Here is an 18,892-nt window from a genome sequence, read left to right as displayed (position 1 = left end):
GCGATGTTAATTATCAGTTTATTTGGTGATTGCTAATAATAGGTTAGACCATTGACCTTCCGTGTAAGATGGTCATCAGTTATTCAGGTTAGATTGTGAAAGCTGGGTAGAAACTGATTACAGATTTAGAAAAGGGCTGTTTGACGAACGGTGAGGGAAAAATAATGTTTGCTTGTTTGGTCAGATTAGAAATTTACTACCTCAAGATAAGTCACTTTAAGATACTGCTTATTGAAGTATGGTGTGACTAACCTTATCTAAGCTTTTTTTGCTTATCTTTATACCTGTCAGTAAGACAAACTACAGAGGCACATTGGTTGGTTATTTTCCTTGGTGAAAGAAAGAGTATGTTTTTTGAAGTTTCAGATTTACTTAGGGTAGTATTTTAAGGTTTGGATTTTGGTTTTTCCCCTCAATATTTTACATCTTTCAAAAGAAAACACAATGACTTATTGATTCTAACACTTAATAAACATTTATGAAATGAATAAAATAGCAAAAAACAGCCACAGCAGACTGGCTGATCTATATTCATAACAGATGATAGTTCTGTGACAGTTGGGTTATTTTGAATTTGGAAAACCATGAATTTATCTTAATTTTTTAAATTTAATTTTTATGTGCCTAAGAAGCTATAGAAGATAGCCTGAAAGTTCTTCAGATTCACCTAAATGAATCTCAGTACACAGGTGTTGAATTATAATGCTATATACCTGAAACTTATATAATAGAAAATAATAATAATAAACATTTAAAATTAAAAAAAAATGAATCTCAGTTTGATCTTTTGTAAGGACACACACATTTTGTTAATAATACTTATTGCTGATATCAAATATTTCTGAAAATATCAAATATTTCTGACAATATCAAATATTTCTGACACTATGATTTATAAAACAGTTTATATTATCCCATGTAATCATGGTTAATATACATTTTTTCACAGAGGAACTTAGAGATTCTGTAATACATCAAAGGTAAATGGCAGAAATAAAGAACCCAACCCAGGTCTTCTGATTGGATTTTTCCCTATACTTCTTTTGAGTTCCATAAGTAAATAAGTTTTGATTAAAAAAAATAAGATACACATTTCAAAATAAGAGTTCAAGTCATCACATTTCTCATGTATAACACTATTGGGTAATACATTAGGAATATAGCAAACTATAAGGCATGGCCTCTAGCTGTTGGGTGTTCATAATCTATTTGGGAAATAGGAGATATATATAAAAAGAATAACAATACAAGATAGTATGTGGAAAATGAGTGGTTCAAGCTATAAGCCCTATAGAGAAAGGAGAGATTGCTATGGATTGGAACTACTAGGGGTGACTGAAATGACTGAAATGGGCTGTGCTGATTGGAAGACATTTAAGACAAGGAAAGTAAGGAACAAAAAAGGAAGATGTAGGAAGCCTGGAGCCCTTGGAATAGTTTATATTCTATGGTAGAAGGTTTGTGGGAGGTATGGTCAGAGAGGCAGGTGAGGGTCATGTTGTAGGGAGATTTGAATGTAGGACTAGGATCTTAGGACCTTATTTTATAGGTGATGGGGAACCACTCAAAGTTTTTTGTTTGGATATGGCATGTTGTAAATAGCATACATTTATTTTCTGGTCTAAGGACCTGAAGATCAGAGCCTTCTTCTTTCAGTAATTTAAGAGCTAAGGAGCCATTGCCATAAATAACATGTCTCAGGACATTAATTTTTTTGTGTGGGAGGGAGGTGGGTTCGGGGGCTGGAGATAGGTGTATATGTTTGGCGGGGGACCAGAAGGAGAATGGTGACAATCTCCATTACAGTTCCATAGACTCTTTGTGTATGTGAAGATATGTATATTATGAAGAAGGAAAAAAAATCCATAGATATGAGATAATAAAGAATTCCTAATAAAATTAATTATAAATCTGAAAAATGATTTTTTAAAATATCAATATTTAGGTGTTTAATCATCAGAGACTTAAGTTTACCAGGTAGTTCAACTCATGGGGCTTAGGCAGTTTAGCCAACAGTGTCATTTCACTTCAACATTGAGAGCACCCAGGAAGGCCAACACTCTGCCCCTCTCATGTCTGAACTACTGCTGCCAAACTCCTACAGTTCTTCTGTCAGATGAGAAGAAGTGTGGCTTTCTGTGGAGCCTCGTTTTACAATAACAAGGCTTGTGTGAAGATTCCCCATTTTCTAGAGGCAGTGAAGCTAATTAGAACTTGAAATTCATCCCACAGCTCTGCCAATCAGTATTTCAGCTGTAGTAAGTTAATTGGCAATAGTTTTTTCTTTTCTTTCTTTTTTCTTTTCCTTTCTTTTCTTTTCTTCTCTTCTCTTTTCTTTTCTTTTTTTAATTTCCTGGAAATGGTGAAAGACACATTGTTATGACAAAGAGACTGATGATAATATTAAAAACTGAGAATTCTGGTTGTGGAATCTCAGAAAAAATCTCCCCTGTCAATATCAGATTCATACTCTTCTGCCTGGATTTGAAAGCTTGCAAATTTATTTAACATGTCTCTCTATCTTCATTTTCCTTCCTCTCTTTACCTGCTGCCCATACTTATCCAGTCTCATTTCCTGCATCTTTTTCTCTCATGAACACTCCTCCAAACAGGCCACACTCCTTCTCATTACCCTTTGAACATTTGTTATTCTTTCCAACTATATTCAAACTCTTCCTCACAGCTAAAATGAGTATGTATTACCTGGTAAACTTAATATGAATTGATTTTTTCCCTTAAAAATGGCATACAGAACTTGAAAGTGAAAACTTTGTCACCATTAAAAATATCTAGGGTTATGAATAATATAGACATTTTGGAAGTTCCATATTTGGCTTTGTGTAGATATAGTTCAGATCTCTTCTTTTGTATATAAAACAGCTTTGCTTGTTTCAAGATCCAGAATCATTGTTCAAGGTATCCAGAGTCAGAATAGAAATAAAGTATACAGCCTTGAGACCAAATAGAATGTGAGGACCAAACATCAGCAGAAGTAGTGGAGAGAGGTGGGATGGCTTGAAATTTGAGGAATGCTCAAGCTGAGCAATTTAACACGTAGGTACCAGATGTTTGGAGTAGCGCCTCATTTTCCTGGTTACTGGCATTGCAGTGTGAAGAGGACAGGATAAGATGGAATGTTTTCCTTTTTTAAAAGGCTGTATAATTATTATCAAAACTTCATGTTAAAGACATACATATTAAGTGAAGCTATTACAATATGATTCGCTATTGCATGTATGTAGTAAACTGAAGGGAAAACTGTTTCTCATGGTGCAAACACAAACCAGAAAAGATATATTTGGTTTAACCAGTAATTAAGCTTATATGGTAGTCATTTTTCCTTACGGCAGTGTTACAGAGAGCTACACTGTAACTGTAAAGAGAAAGGAATAAAAATGGTGCAGTAAACTGACGTGAAACTCTTGGTTATACAAAACTCTTAAGTTCTTTGTGGTACATAATGGTAGCCACCAAGAAGTTTAAACTGTAGGAATAATAATAAATTATCAGATTAGGTTTTCCTACATATACAATTATCAGCTAAATATTTATTAACAAGTAAAGACAAAATAATTCATGAACTTGTTCTATAAGCTTGAAGAAGTTCCAGCTGTGTGTCCTTTTAGGTGTTCCAGTCACCCCCTCATATAAAATGTTCACTTTTGACAAATATAAAGATTCCTGAGGTAGGAATGGCAATTTTTCCTGGCATCAGGCAACAGTAATCATCCAGAGTTCACAACTAGACACAGAACTACTTGAAGATTTAGCACAGGGCATCATCTCTAAGAGTAAACAAACCTCATTGGATTCTTATAGCCTGTTCATAAAATGGTGGGGAGTATCTCTAAAATACTTTAGCCAATTTTTGTATCTTAAATGCCTTTAATTTTACTCATGAGAGCTCATATGCAATATTCATCATGCACATTTTCATACCTTGTTTTCACCAATAGATACACATTTTTGTCGTTCAGTATACTAATTAGTAAATCATCAGTTATTGAGATGCAAATAAAATAAGTGCCTCTAGTAGCCCCCTCAAGTATATAGACTTTATTATTAGAATCCCAGAAAACTACTCCTGGTCCGTAATTCTTGAGTAGATGCCACACTCTTACTAATACACACCTTTAATCACATTGCATTTTAAAGTAAATTCTAGGCATTATAACAAATAATATAACCATTTGATGTATAAAATATCCTGTTGGGTGCCAATGCGTAAGTTGTTATCCGGAGTTTTGAAATGAATGGCAGAACTTTTATGTAACTTTATTTTTTAAAAGTTCACCTTACCTTTTAATTTAAACTTAACATTCTTCCCTCATAAATGTCCAACATGTCATTAAATGCAATCTTTCTCCATTTTACAAGTCTATCTACAGTTGAAGCATCCTCTAACTCTGATAATTTTGCTAGTTTTATTCATAGACAAGATTGTACTTTGTTGATTGCTTATGTGATTGAGTAAACCCCGTGTAAGAGCTGACTGGGTAAGAAATCAGAATTATCTTCCTTAGTCACCTCATAGCTTAATAAAAATCAGGGAATCATTCAGCTGGAATACGTTCAGAGAAAAAAACCCCTTTTTATTTACCTTTCTTTACTCCCAATACATTTTTAGAGGTTAATAAAATAATGTATAAGAAATCTAATGGAACTTACATGTCTTAATAACTTAAGCAGCTTTGGAAAGTAAAATATGCTTTGATGAACATTCAGTTAATATTTTATCAATAAGTAATTTGCCTACCAGGCAGAAATATTTTTTAATTGTCATAATGATAAAATATAAAAGCAAAAGCTGTGTGATTTGGGCAAGTTACTTAACCTCTCTAAAGTCTTGGTTTCCTTGTAAATAAAATGAAGTTAGTAAGTACTTCACAAGGTTAAAGATTAATAAGATAATATTTATAAAACCCATAGCAAAGTGTCTAGCACATACATTCTCAAAAATGGTAGTTATTTCCAGGGAAAAAAAATCAAAAGAAGCATTTCAAGAGAGTGATCAGTAGTGTCCAAGTAATATCAGGTCACTCAGAGAAGCCTGGACTGCACAGAATGAGAACTCAAAATGCAGACTTTTCTTCTAGAATGTGATACATGTGTGCCTGAACAACTACTCACTCTGCAAATTAGCACACTAAAATTAATAGAGCTTATGGGGAAAAAAAGTTAAGTTTTGGGCAGAGCACTTAAAGTCTATGCAGCTTTACATTGTTGTTGTTAGTTCTCCAGTTACAATCCTAATCAAAACATTAACTCCATTAAATCTCTAACAACATTTGCACCAAGCATCACAGTCGGCAACCCTTTGCATCATCATACTTCCTCTTAAACGGAGGAGATAGGAGGTATTGAATGCATTTGATTGCACTAGTTTCATCAAAATTAAACATCTGATTTGAGATACAGGGAGAAATGTCTTCACAGCTCTTTAGGTATAATTGCAGCTTCAGCAGAGAGCTTAACTTTTGAAAAGTATAGGGTTCTTGACTCCACTAAACCAGCCCCTGTTTGTGCTAACGGGATGGACTTGTATAGGATTTTTAGACACTCATCTCCACTTTTTAAGGCCTTTATACATTGCTAAGGTTTTTCTCTTTAATTGGGGTGAAAGCTTGCCCCTGATCACTTTTAAACATTAACAAGCTGGAAAAAAATCATATGAACCAACAGGACATCCAGAGTCCAAATTATACTGATATTGTTCATGATTTACCAATAGCAAAGGAGCTCTTCTCTTTTACAGAAACATGTGTTATAGAGAATATACTGTGTATTGGATGGAACAATGAATATTCTGAACTCTCCTAAAGCTCTTGGCAATTAAGTTTTTCATAGAGAATAAAGGAATATAAATCAAGCCTGTTTCTATTGTTGCTTCTGTTTCATGTATATCAAACATTTTTCAGGGTAATTTAATGGTTTAGCCACATTAGAGACATCTGATAGTATTTTCTTACATTTTTCTTGTGCTTATTCCCTACAGTTGGCTAAAAAGTTTATGAAAATTATCTCTGGATCACTAGAAGTCCCCATTCCTGCTAACAATTACTGTTTTGCTGTCAGTTTGATTCATTATTTCCATAGCAGTATCCCCCCCACCAAACACCTTTTAGAGGTGCCTCTAATTCAGTTTTATCTATGCATTTGAGAAGGTTGTTGCTCAAGATAGGCAAAGACCATTTTGATCAAGTTGTTCCGTGTGTACAATATACTTCAGATTTTATATTGGTATTAAAGTATTATATACTATCTAACTAGCTCACTTCACCAAACCTGAATAAATAAAAAAAATAATTTTGCTATATTTCAATGTTGATACTGTGCTCAAAAATTATATGCATAATTTTGTTTGGTCACATTTTTATGTGATTTTATTTTAGCTGCTGTAAGAAGAGATGATTCCATTATTTCAAGTCCTGATGTCACTGATATTGCACCAACTAGAAAGAGGAGGCAGCGGATGCAAAAAAATCTTGGGACAGAGCCTAAAATGGCTTCTCAGGAGCATCGGCTTCAAGAAAAGGAAAAGTAAGTCATTTTATTCTTTGTCAAATAGTGAGATGACATTTAAAAATCTAATATATAATCTTAAAATTATATTTTTATTTCTGAATTTACTTACAGCTATTTTTAAGAACAAAAATTATGATTTTGGAAATTGTAAAATGTTTGAATCAATTTATTCTCTGGTTTTTGGGTAATTCCTATTAATATTTCAAGCAGAAGTGCTAAAAATATAAGTAAATTTTTTTTCTTGTGGTTTTTATGGATTAATTAGAAATGGCATGTAGGATACTAAAAACATTAGAATCCAGCTTGTGTTCAGTAAAGAACTTCGATCGAATTTACTGCTTTAAAGAGACTCATAGAACATTCAACTTAGCCACTTGATTTGATTATGCTTGGTATTTTTTCAAGTAAAATATCTCTTTGTAGTAATCTATTTATTTCTATTAGATTTTGGAATTATAAACTGTATTTTCACTGTTTTTCACTTTTTGCTTCAGACTGCCCTCCTTCAGTATACATCCCAATTTAGTTGTCATATGTTGAGGTGTTGGGATAACTAACATTTCATTGCAGTAAAACAGTCTGCATTTATACGGAATATTATCAGTTGAATCCAAAATGAATGTACAAATCATTTGTACGTGTGTGTGAGATATATATATATATACCCTAAGATTTTATTTCTTTTTCTCTAAACTTTTGATTAATTTAGCAAATGGTAGTTGAACAATAGCCTTGTGACAGATGATATTACAGACCACTGGTATTCAAAGTATGGAATGAGGATCTGAGGGTTCCCAAGGCCCTTTGTGACGATCCACAGGGTCATCCCTTCTTCAGTTCCATAGCTATGTGAGGCCAGATTTTCTTCGTATATTTTAATTAAAATAATAGATCATATCTGTTTGAGTGCAGAAGCTAATGAGAATCTAACTGTTTTCATTCAAGCCAGCCATCAACAGATTTGCAAAACATTGACCTCGCAAGATTTTTTGTTTGGGAAATATAAAGATTTTTGTAAAGAATATGTTATTCATGTTATCATATACTCAGTTTATTATTATTTTTAAAATATTTAATACATATTTTAAGTTTTTTCTCAGTTTTTATTTTGAATATGGCAAATACAGTCCACATGAATAAAAGTTCTTGAGGTCCTCAAGAACTTTTGAAAGTGTAAAGGGGTCCTGAGAGCAAGAAGTTTTAGGATTCTGTTATAGACAATGAGGATGCCAAGACAGGCACAATCCATGCATTCAGGAAACTGAACCTGATAGGAGGGAGTTTTCAAGTTTCTTGCATAAAAGTTTGCATTGTACAGTTAATAGTGGCATTGTTTTGTTGTCTGTTTATCATTGGGTTTTGAGTTTATAGTTGCATTACCATGGCTTATTAACCATTATATCCCATTAAATTTAGCTAGGAAGCCTGACTTCATTACTTGTTTTCAATTCTAAGCATATGCTGGATTTCAAACATTTCTGTCAGTCGCTCACAATGGTATTTCCTCTGTATCTCCTGCAGTAGCCTCTCAGTAGAATTTACATTCATTGTATGACTACCACATGATTTCACATTGTCTAAGGAAATGCCCAGTAGTTACTGTTGTTTGTTGAGAACAAAATAATTGTAGCTATGGCTTTCCCTCATTCATTCATTCATGTATCATTCTTTTAACATATGTTTACATGCTGAGCAGACTTGACACAGTCCCTGATGTCATAAAGCTTAGTCTACGTGAGAGAAGACAAACATTACTCATACGATTACATAGATATGAGGAGTACAGTAGTGGAGTAGAGAGCAGAGATTTAGGCAGAGGAAACAGCCTGTAAACATGCGCTGAGGTGGACTGTGTGAGGGTGATGGCAGTGGAGGGAGCAAGGAAGGGAGGGCTTGCGATGAGGCTGAAGGCTGCTCAGAGGCCAGTCCAAGCTGGGCTGTGTGACCCTTGTTAAAAATTCAGCCTTTTCTCATGTATATGATAGCATTTCTGGTTCTCACATCGCAGAGGACTTTTCTTCTTGTTTTCCCTACCCTTTGATATTGCTTTTTGACTCTTCTTAAGGGTTATCAAAATATTAGATTGACTAGAAATCTCTGATATTTTAGTCATTATTGTGTCTTCTTAGATATAGTCATTTAAAATTATCTAAAACTATCGTCCTTCCTTTCTTTTTCATTTTTTAATTCTGCTTTCAAACTGCTGAATGTTGTACAGTTTTGGATTCCCAGTAGTAAAACTTTCATTCTTTTGAAATACAGGAAACTAGAAAATTGAAAACATACTGAAACTTATGTAGAGTACTCACGAGGATAATAGCCTAAATTGGCATGTGTTAGCAGTCCTGGGGTGCAGAATTGTACTGACATTTTGCCTTTTTCTTTGGTAAATATAAATTTTTTTCAGGAATATTTTTAGATCTTTGATGATCTCCCACTTTTAGTAAGACTCTGAAATCCTTGAATCTGGTACCTATTGATAAATATTCATTAAAAATTTCAGTGTGACCAATCCACACAATATGATTATACTTGGGGAACCCTCATCCTGTCTGTCAACTAGCATCAACACTAAGAGTTATCATTCAACATAACAATGTACTATACATTCCTTGCTATTTACTATCTTACATTACTTGAAATTATGATTTGTAGAGTTGTTTGGTATGTCCTTTTAATTCTACATATTAAACAAAATGAACCAGCTGACAAAGACTACAGAAACTGTGAACTTATTTTCATCCTTATATACTTTATTAATATCATCAAGTAAAATTCTGAGTGTAAACAATGTAAAATCACTTTCTATAAATATACAATGGCATGGACTTCCCTGGTGGCGCAGTGGTTAAGAATCCGCCTGCCAGGGCTTCCCTGGTGGCGCAGTGGTTGAGGGGACACGGGTTCGTGCCCCGGTCCGGGAAGATCCCACATGCCGCGGAGCAGCTAGGCCCGTGAGCCAGGGCTGCTGAGCCTGCACGTCTGGAGCCTGTGCTCTGCAACGGGAGAGGCCACAACAGTGAGAGGCCTGCGTACCGCAAAAAAAAAAAAAAAAAAAATTTGAAAAAAAAAGAATCCGCCGGCCAATGCAGGGGACACGGGTTCGAGCCCTGGTCCGGGAAGATCCCACGTGCTGTGGAGCAGCTAAGCCTGGGCGCCACAACTACTGAGCCTGCACTTTAAAGCCCGTGAGCCACAACTACTGAGCCCATGTGCCACAACTACTGAAGCCCATGTGCCTAGAGCCCATGCTCTGCAGCAAGAGAAGTCACTGCAGTGAGGAGCCTGTACACTGCAACGAAGAGTAGTCCCTGCTGGCTGCAACTAGAGAAAGCCCATGCGCAGCAATGAAGACCCAATGCAGCCAAAAATAAATAAACAAATAAAAGTAAATTAAAAAAATATATATATATATATACAATGACACAATATGTATTTAAATTAAATAACACTATATTTGGGCTTTATTAGACACCCAGCTTAAAGTTTTAATGCTTTATCATATAACATAATAATTGAGGAAGAATTTTCATTTCAATTTTTTAAATTTAAGAGCTCTTATTAATTCTTTCAACATCCTCAGAAAGCTAATATAATAAAAGTCTATTAATACCATTTTGTTGGTATGACATGAAATCATTATGGTTAGGTAGACTAGTTGGATTATTTTAACAAAATGATTAATCCAGTCATTATTCACTTATTTGTCTAAATTGAATCAACGTCCCAGTCTGTTGAAATTAGCAACCAGTTAACAAAGTCAGCCAATAAACAAAATGCTCAGTTTAAGTGATTTAATCAATACTTTAATGTCTGTTACTCCTTCAACTATTTCAGCTCATTTCTCCCTACCTGCAAATTCTGCTTTACCTTCTTTTGGCTGTTCTGTTTCTCATTTCTGTAGATTTTCTTTATCAAAAGCAAACTACTTTTTTAAGAGATACTGAAATTTGTATCTGAACAAGGGACCTATAAATGAAAACTTTCTCTTAGAATCAAGGCTCCAGACCCTGGGAGAGGTGGCCAAGAAGAGAGCCAAACCCAAGTTACAACCAAATCATGTTTGTACTGGAGACCAAGACAAGGAGCCAAACACAGGGCTACACCGTGCAGACCTAGTTACCAAAACCGGGATATGAAGTTATTATTGGAGCAGGAACAAGGGTTATCGCAAATCTCAAGCAACTCTAACTTAATTCTGAGCTCCTCCTTAAATGACTCTTGACTAGAAAAAGCATTAGCTTCTGTGGTCAAAGGAGCTGCTAAATATATAGGTGGAACAAAATGCCTCTAGCTCTGAGATTTGAATAGTGGGGGGCAAGAAAGTTCAGACGTTTATTGAAGTTAAATGATATTGAGTACAGAATTTATTCTTTATGGTAACATTCACAGACTGCATTCTACAGAATTATATAGAAGGAGATCTTAATAGGTACCCCACAGAGGATTTCATATTCAAATAAGTTTAGAAATTGCAATTTTTAAATTCAGTTGGAATTTCTAAACTTATTTGAATATGAAACCCTCTGTGGGATACCTATTAGGATCTCCTTTTACATAATTCTGTAGAATGCAGTCTGTGAATGAGAAGGAAATCCAAAAAAGAGGGAATATATGTATACGTGTAGCTGATTCACTTTGCTGTACAGTATAAACTAACACAATATTGTAAAGCAACTATACTCCAATTAAAAATAAATAAATAAAACTAAATTTCCCTCTCAAAAAAAAAAAGAAAAGAAATTGCTGCATACCACAGCTACCACGCTCCCTTATGCTCCAAACCCTAAAACTTGGAGATTTATATGTTAAAGGATCTAAAAAAATCCATAGTAAATAATTCATTTGACTTGTTTAATCATTTTTCAAAAGTACTCAAGCATAGCACTGTCATGCAGTCTGCTTTCCTCCCTCCCAAAAAGGGATTAGTGACATTCCAAGGGATAGCATTCTTTAGGGCCGTAGTTTGGGATACGAACTCTCAAAATTCTCAAACATTAGTGATTTTAAGTATATAAGATCCTTTCAACCATAATTATAGAGTTTTAGGCATTAAATGTATCTCAAGAACAAAATGTTAGTTTGTATATAGGACCTTCCTCCCCACCTCCCCATCTCCCCACAATATTACTGCTTAGAAAACCTCCTACTTGTCCGACCAACTGCCCTTCTGGGAGCAGCAGGGTCATTTTCTAAGAGAATTCTAGTGATTGGAACACATTCGTACAGCCCTAAAAGAAGGAGTTCAACATCATCTCAGCTACAGGATAAAATCATTAAAATAGTTTGGGCCAAAAGTACAAAAAAATACTTGTATAGTCTTTAGACACTTTTATGTAGTCTTTCTTTCTGCAGGGTAGCAAGTAAAAATATATAGGTTCACATCTCTTGTGTGAGGCACACAGACATGATTTAGTCTTCTTTGTGATGGATGTCTTCTGAAAACACAGAGTTCTAACACATTGTTCCAAACGACCTTAAAAATAATATCAAATTATAACTTTTCACAGATGTTGCTTCTTGAACTGTAAGGAAGAAGTTTTAACTCTGTGTTCTGAATCAACCTTTAAATGGTCCTATTAAGTAGTTGTGTAGCTGCAATATTTTAGGTGAGTGTTAGGTTGTAAATCAACACGTGAATCCGCCCACACATGTGGACTCACGCACCCCTACGTTAAGTCCACGATTTAATTAGCCAAGGTTGCACAATCTTATCATAGTCCATGTGGCTACACAGAGCAGGAAAAGGTGCAGCACATCTTAGCATAGTATTTCTTCACCTCCTTGGAGTGGGGTGAGGTACTACACAGCCACCACTGATACAATTTGTTTAAGATATAATCTTCCTCGACTCAGAAAAGCTCAGTCTTTCCTTTTTATTCTAGAAGCTTACAGCATCATCCTGGATGAAATTGCACAATCCATGCACTTTTGTTTAGAGGAATAATTATACACATCAGGCTCTCCTGGCTCTGCACCAAAGTTCTCATGTCTATCAGAGCCTTCCAGGGTCCTAGAGAGTCCACTTCCCCACTGTAGCCCAATTGCAGTCAAATAGAGTTTAAATAGAGTTTAAATCAGCTGTATGCATATGTATATCCCCATATCCCCTCCCTTTTGCGTCTCCCTCCCACCCTCCTTATCCCACCCCTCTAGGTGGTTGCAAAGCACGGAGCTGATCTCCCTGTGCTATAGCTGCTTCCTACTAGCTATCTATTTTACATTTGATAGTGTATATATGTCAGTGTTACTCTCTCACTTCATCCCAGCTTACCCTTCCCCCTCCCCGTGTCCTCAAGTCCATTCTCTTCGTCTGTGTCTTTATTCCTGTCCTGCCCCTAGGTTCATCAGAACCATTTTTTTTAGATTCCATATATATGTGTTAGCATACGGTATTTGTTTTTCTCTTTCTGACTTCAGTCTGTAGGACAGACTCTAGGTCCATCCACCTCAGTACAAATAACTCAATTTCGTTTCTTGTTATGGCTGAGTAATATTCCATTGTATGTATGTTTTAGAGTAGTTTTAGGTTCACAGCAAAATTGAGTGGAAAGTACAGAGAGTACCCATGTACCCCTGTCCCCACACATGCACAACTTCCCCACTCTCAGCAACCCCCATCAAAATAGTACATTTATTACAACTGATGAACCTACCTCGACAAATCATTATCACCCAAGGTCCGTATTTTACAGGTTCACTCTTGGTGTTGTACATTCTATGGATTTGGACATATATATAATGACAAGTATCCACCATTGTAGTATTATACTGAATTGTTTCATTACCCTAAAAGTCCTCTGTGCTCCACCGATTTATCCCTCTTTCCCCTTAACCTCTGGCAGCTACCAATCTTTGAAATATCCCCATAGTTTTGCCTTAACCAGAATGTGTTATAGTTGGAATCATACAGTATGCAGCCTTTTCAGATTGCATTCTTTCACTTAATATACACCTGGGCTTCCCTGGTGGCGCAGTGGTTGAGAGTCCACCTGCCGATCACGGGGACATGGGTTCGTGCCCCGGTCTGGGAAGATCCCACATGCCGCGGAGCGGCTGGGCCCATGAGCCATGGCCGCTGAGGCTGCGCGTCCGGAGCCTGTGCTCTGCAACGGGAGAGGCCACAGCAGTGAGAGGCCCGCGTACAGCAAAAAATAATAATAATAATAATATACACTTAAATTTCCTACATATCATTTGATGGTTTGACAGCTCATTTCTTTCTGGTGCTGAATAGTAATCCATTGTCTGGATGTACCACAGTTTATCCACTTACCTACTAAAGGAATCCATTTATTTCTCAATAAAATGAGGTTCATTTTCTTTGTTTCCCAATTGTAAAAGCACCGCATGCTTATCTCCCCCGCAAAAGCAGAAAGTATACAGAAACAAAATGGTAGCTAGGAAATGCACAATCCCACCCACACGGAGACCACCGCTATTAACACCATGGTATTCTGTATATTTGCAGATCTCTTCTCTTCCACACTTTACGTGCAAAACAAGGCTCATACTGTTTATGATGTAGCCTGCTATTTTAATATTTAAATATATATTTCTACTTTAATAGATACATTGCTTCAACATCATTTTATATTTATAGTGTCCCATTGTGTAAATGTATCATAATTTCTTTAACCATTTCCCATACTGTACATTTAGACCTTATCCACATTTGTACTATCACAAAGAATGTTGTATATACTTGTACATAAATTTGCACATATGACTGATTGTTTCCTTAGTATGAATTCCCCAAAGTGAAATTACTAGGTTAGTAATGTACTTATTAGGTATATGTACTTGTTAGTCCTTTGTTATGTTTTGACAGAGTTCCTCCAGAAAGCTATCATAGCTGGTACTCCCACAAGCAGTGTTTGCCTTTTGTTCTTTTATTTTCCAATTCATTCTGATCATTGCCAGGTCATTTTAATCGTTTAATCAGTAAATAGTATCTCATTGTTTAATTTTTGTACCTAACCTTTAGAGACATCCTTCTTCTCTGGCATTTATTGATTATTGACATTTCATCTTTTGTTTATTACCTATCCATAACCTCAGCTGATTTTCAGTGGAGGTCTTTGTCTCCTATTGCTTTATATCTAAGAGTATTAATTTTATTTTACCCAGACTATCATTTGCCTTTTAATTTTTGTTAATGATATTTTGTATTTACATAAGTTATTAGTTAATCAAATCCGTCTATCAATAATAATGATAATATTTAACATTCACTGAATACTTATGTCCTAGATACTGTGCTAAACCCTTTATATATGCCCTTTATATGTCTCACTAAACTATACCCATTTTATAGATTAGGAAGCTCAGTTCTAGAGAGATTAGATAACTTGCCCAAAGACAATGCTACATCTGTGATTTTGAATCTAGGATCATCTTATTCCAAAAACCATACTTTTTAGCTACTTTATTATACTGCTTCAATAACTAATATTTAATACGATTAGTGTGTGCCAGGGGTTGTGTTAAGCACTTAAATTCCTTTAATTCATTCATTTAATTCATTCAATTCTTACAGAAACTCAGTGAATTAAGAGCTGAGTAAATATCAGATTCAGTGACTTTCGACTGTTTGTTCAAAATTTCTACAATATCACAGTAGAGATAGAACTGCAGCTCTGTGAGTACAAGGACTGGTTTAATAATACCTCCTGCCTGCCTTTCAACATGTATGTGAGGGTCAGATGAGATCACATGAATGAAAGCACCATCGAAGTAGGAAGCTCTAAGACTGTGATACACTGTTATTTTTAAAGCACTGTTTTCCCAGGGCTTTTGGCTAAATCTTGGAAATCTCTTCCTGAAAAGGAAACTTTGTTTATGGAGTTTTTAAACCTGTAGTGTTTCCTTTCCTCATAATTCTTATGGAAATGAGGATTGCCCATACCTTTCTCAGCAAATCTTCTTTCCTTCCAATTAGCAGTCAATAAGATTATATTGAAGGAAAATAACACAATTGGAAGACCGGGTTTTAAAAGCAGTTGATAATAGGTAAGTAAATAAATAGATAGATATTTACATTATATATATGCATTTGTATTCTATCATTTTGTTTCATTTAAAATTTAATTTCAAACTCATTCAAACATTTACTTATTTTTTACAGTTTATTCATTTGCATCTGCCAATTTAGAATATGGTAGTTGACCATCCTCTTCTTTCAAAAAGAACCTATTTTCATGTTTATACCTTGATTGCTTTTTTTTTCTAATTTAAACCACAACATACTTGATGTGTGTGTGTGTGTGTGTGTGTGTGTGTGTGTCTGTGCATGTGTGTATTTAATTTTCATGGATAATATAATTTATCAGATTTAAATATCTAATTCTTGAAGGTTTTTAGTAACTGAACTTTAAACTTCTCTAGTGTCAAATTAGGGACATAAAATGTATGTGCAATTGCTATATATTTGCTTTGGTCATCATTAGCAAACCTCATTTTTTATACAACTTTAATTTTATCATAATGTTTATCTTAGTTGCAAAAGTAAACACAGTGGTGGTTTTAAAATGAGATAGGTTTTTATTAACTTCACTGTGTGTTTACCTAACTCTTCAGGCTGCGGCTCTCACTTTCCTTGCTGCATGTTTTGATTAATGGCCCCCTGGACTTGTTCCAGAATATACTGATTATGGTCAGTGCATTTCAAAGATGATTTATTAGTTGTGTTTGCAACTCAAAATAATTAAGTAAAGATTGATCATATGCATTATTATAGGTTTGCCAATAAAATCAGCAGTTACACTTTAAGATACAGGTTGCCTGAGTGGACTTTTTTAGCTATACAGAAAAGACAAAATATTAATATTTTTAAAAAACATATTCAATATCAACCACAGCTTTATGGCCTTTTAAAGCATGATTATTAAATGTGTCCAAAGTTTAGGCTTATAAGTACATGCATTTTAAGTTCTTTTTTAACATAATTTCAAAATAATGTGTTTCAATGGAGATTACATAGATGTTTAAATAGAGTATTTCCATGTTTATAGCTCACCCTGGGAACAACCTGTACTACAATTCCCTCAGGCTATTACATGCATTTAGATTTCAAATTACTGACAGACTTGGATTTCTGTTTTAAAACAATTTTAATAAGAAGCTGTTATAATCTTTCTGTGTTTTAGGTAAAGGGAATTTATCACATATTTCATATATATTATATTTCTGTCACTTGAAAGACTTTCTCACATAAAATTTTTCCAAATTTCACTTGATAATCATTATTATTTCAGGCATTTTAAGTACTCTACCAACACAGAATAATGTGTAAATATTCATTATACCTGGTCAGAGAAGTTATTAATCAAAGGAAGTGACTCCCTGTTCATAATTTATAGTTTAATATCCAAAGAAAGAAATAGAGGTGCATTTATTTTTTATTATTTGGCATACTGTATTCAAAATTTACATTTTAACAGTGAAATTCTATAACTTAAATCATCTACTATGATATATAACTAAATGTTAAATAGGTATTTGTTCTGTATTAAACATCCTGAAATGAAATAAAATGGCTGTTTCATGTTCTAAACTTGTGTGAAGGAAATCGAATATGAGGATAAAGAAACAAGAAATGAACAAACAGAAAACCTAAATAAACTAAAAGTATATAACTATTCATAAGTATTATTCAAGGATTTTGTTCAGTTTTGGTAAATCATTATGAAAGGACAAAGAATACAGACATGCTTTGTTTAAACATCATTATTAAAAGTTTTTTCAGTAAAATTTTAAGACATTGTTTACTTGAAAATCTTTTACAATAATTTTGTTTCTAAGTAATTCCTTAAATTATAATTTATCAGTGAATTGAATAAGGCAGTGTTATCATTACCAGCATTATTGAATGCTGTCTTCTGCATACACCACTTCTAGAAATACAGAATAAAGACTGTGTCTTCTACAATCTTTGTATAGGAAATAAAAGAATGAAGGAAGATTAATCAATAGTATACATTTATCTTTTCCTTTTTGGCCACATTATATTTCCTGACAGACTATCTTTAATATGTATATAGCTAAAATGTGCTAAACTCCATAATAGGTACAAGAAGTTTGAAATTTCAGAGAAGGGAGAGTTGATATTCCATTCAGAGGACAATGGAATAAGCTGATGTGATAAGATCAGAGAAGACTGGCTAGAAGAAGGTGATATTTGAGTTTAGCTTTGTAAAGTAAATGGGGGTGTCTATAGACAAAAACTGAAGAAAGATAATGCAGAAACTGATAATTGAATCCAGGCTCCCAATTCCCCTTCTTTCTTTTAGTAATAGAACCCGTTCTGCCATCCCATGCATCTGCATGTTTTAACAGGGCACATGGCTCCCAGCCTAGAGGATACATTTCCCAGCCTCCCTGGCAGTGAGTTATGGCCATGTGACACAGTCCTTGCCAATAGGATGTGAATGGGAATGATATGTACAATTTGGGGATCTTGCCCATAAAATGATTTGACATACATTCTTGACAACCCTGTCTCTTTCTCCCTTCTCAGCCCATCTTCTACCAGGCATTTAAAGAAAACATCCTAGGAGATGGTAGAGTAAAAAAAGAGGAAGAATTGTGGTCCCTGGACAATCTCATGGGGCAGGGCAGCATATCCACCACGGACTACCCACTACCTTTAGACTATTGTGTGAAAGAGAAATAAATGTCTAGCTGGATTGAGCCATGGTGCTTTTGGGGTCTGTTTGTTACAGAAATGAAATATCTCCTGACTAAGAAGGGCCTTCCTGTCAGAGGAACAGAGTGCATAAGTAAATGTGTGGAGGAAGAGTCTGGAAGATAGGGAACCAGTGACCTTATCATGAGATGCAGAGAAATGTGAATAAAACTAGCGAGGTAGATGGAATTTGGTACTTAAATGCTAAGCTGATTTATTTGGACTTCTTTTATGAAAGCAGCAAGGACCTGTTAAACATTTTTAGCCAAAGAATATCATAATGAACAGTATGTTAGGAACATTTCTTTGGAAACCATACATTTGATGGAGGGAATGTTTACAGATTGGCAGTGAAGCTAGGATATTACAGTAGTCCAGGAAGAATGATCTGAAGAAGAATAATGATTATAGGTGTGAGCGTGATTGAAAAAAAGGGAAGGGATGGATTGAGAAACACTTAAGGTTGCTATCCTCTTACTATGGAAGAACTGGGAAACCTCATCAGTTATTGAAAGCTATTTGTTAAACATTGTCTTTATAAAAGTAAGTCATCTGTCTTACTTTAGAAATCAGCCTACCGCAAAAGCTGGATAAACAAAACTTGGTGGTCATGGGCATTGACTTCCCAGAAGACTGGAAAAGTTTTCTTTGTCAGGCTGGGATATTTGTACACTCAAATAT

General features: G+C 34.8%; 1 protein-coding gene across 5 annotated transcripts in view; it reads left to right on the top strand.

The window, feature by feature from the left end:
- XRCC4 (X-ray repair cross complementing 4) overlaps positions 1 to 18,892 on the top strand; it is a 262,034-nt gene that overhangs the window by 160,713 nt on the left and 82,429 nt on the right. For all 5 annotated transcript variants that reach the window (XM_012537378.3, XM_033409083.2, XM_033409084.2 and 2 more), the window contains one exon: positions 6,393 to 6,540. In XM_012537378.3, coding sequence (XP_012392832.1) covers positions 6,393 to 6,540 — 148 coding nt within the window. The remainder of the gene's footprint in view (positions 1 to 6,392; positions 6,541 to 18,892) is intronic.

This window comes from Orcinus orca, chromosome 3 (assembly GCF_937001465.1).
Source record: "Orcinus orca chromosome 3, mOrcOrc1.1, whole genome shotgun sequence".
NCBI classification, from domain to species: domain Eukaryota; kingdom Metazoa; phylum Chordata; class Mammalia; order Artiodactyla; family Delphinidae; genus Orcinus; species Orcinus orca.
This window is presented reverse-complemented; position numbering and strand designations above follow the sequence as displayed.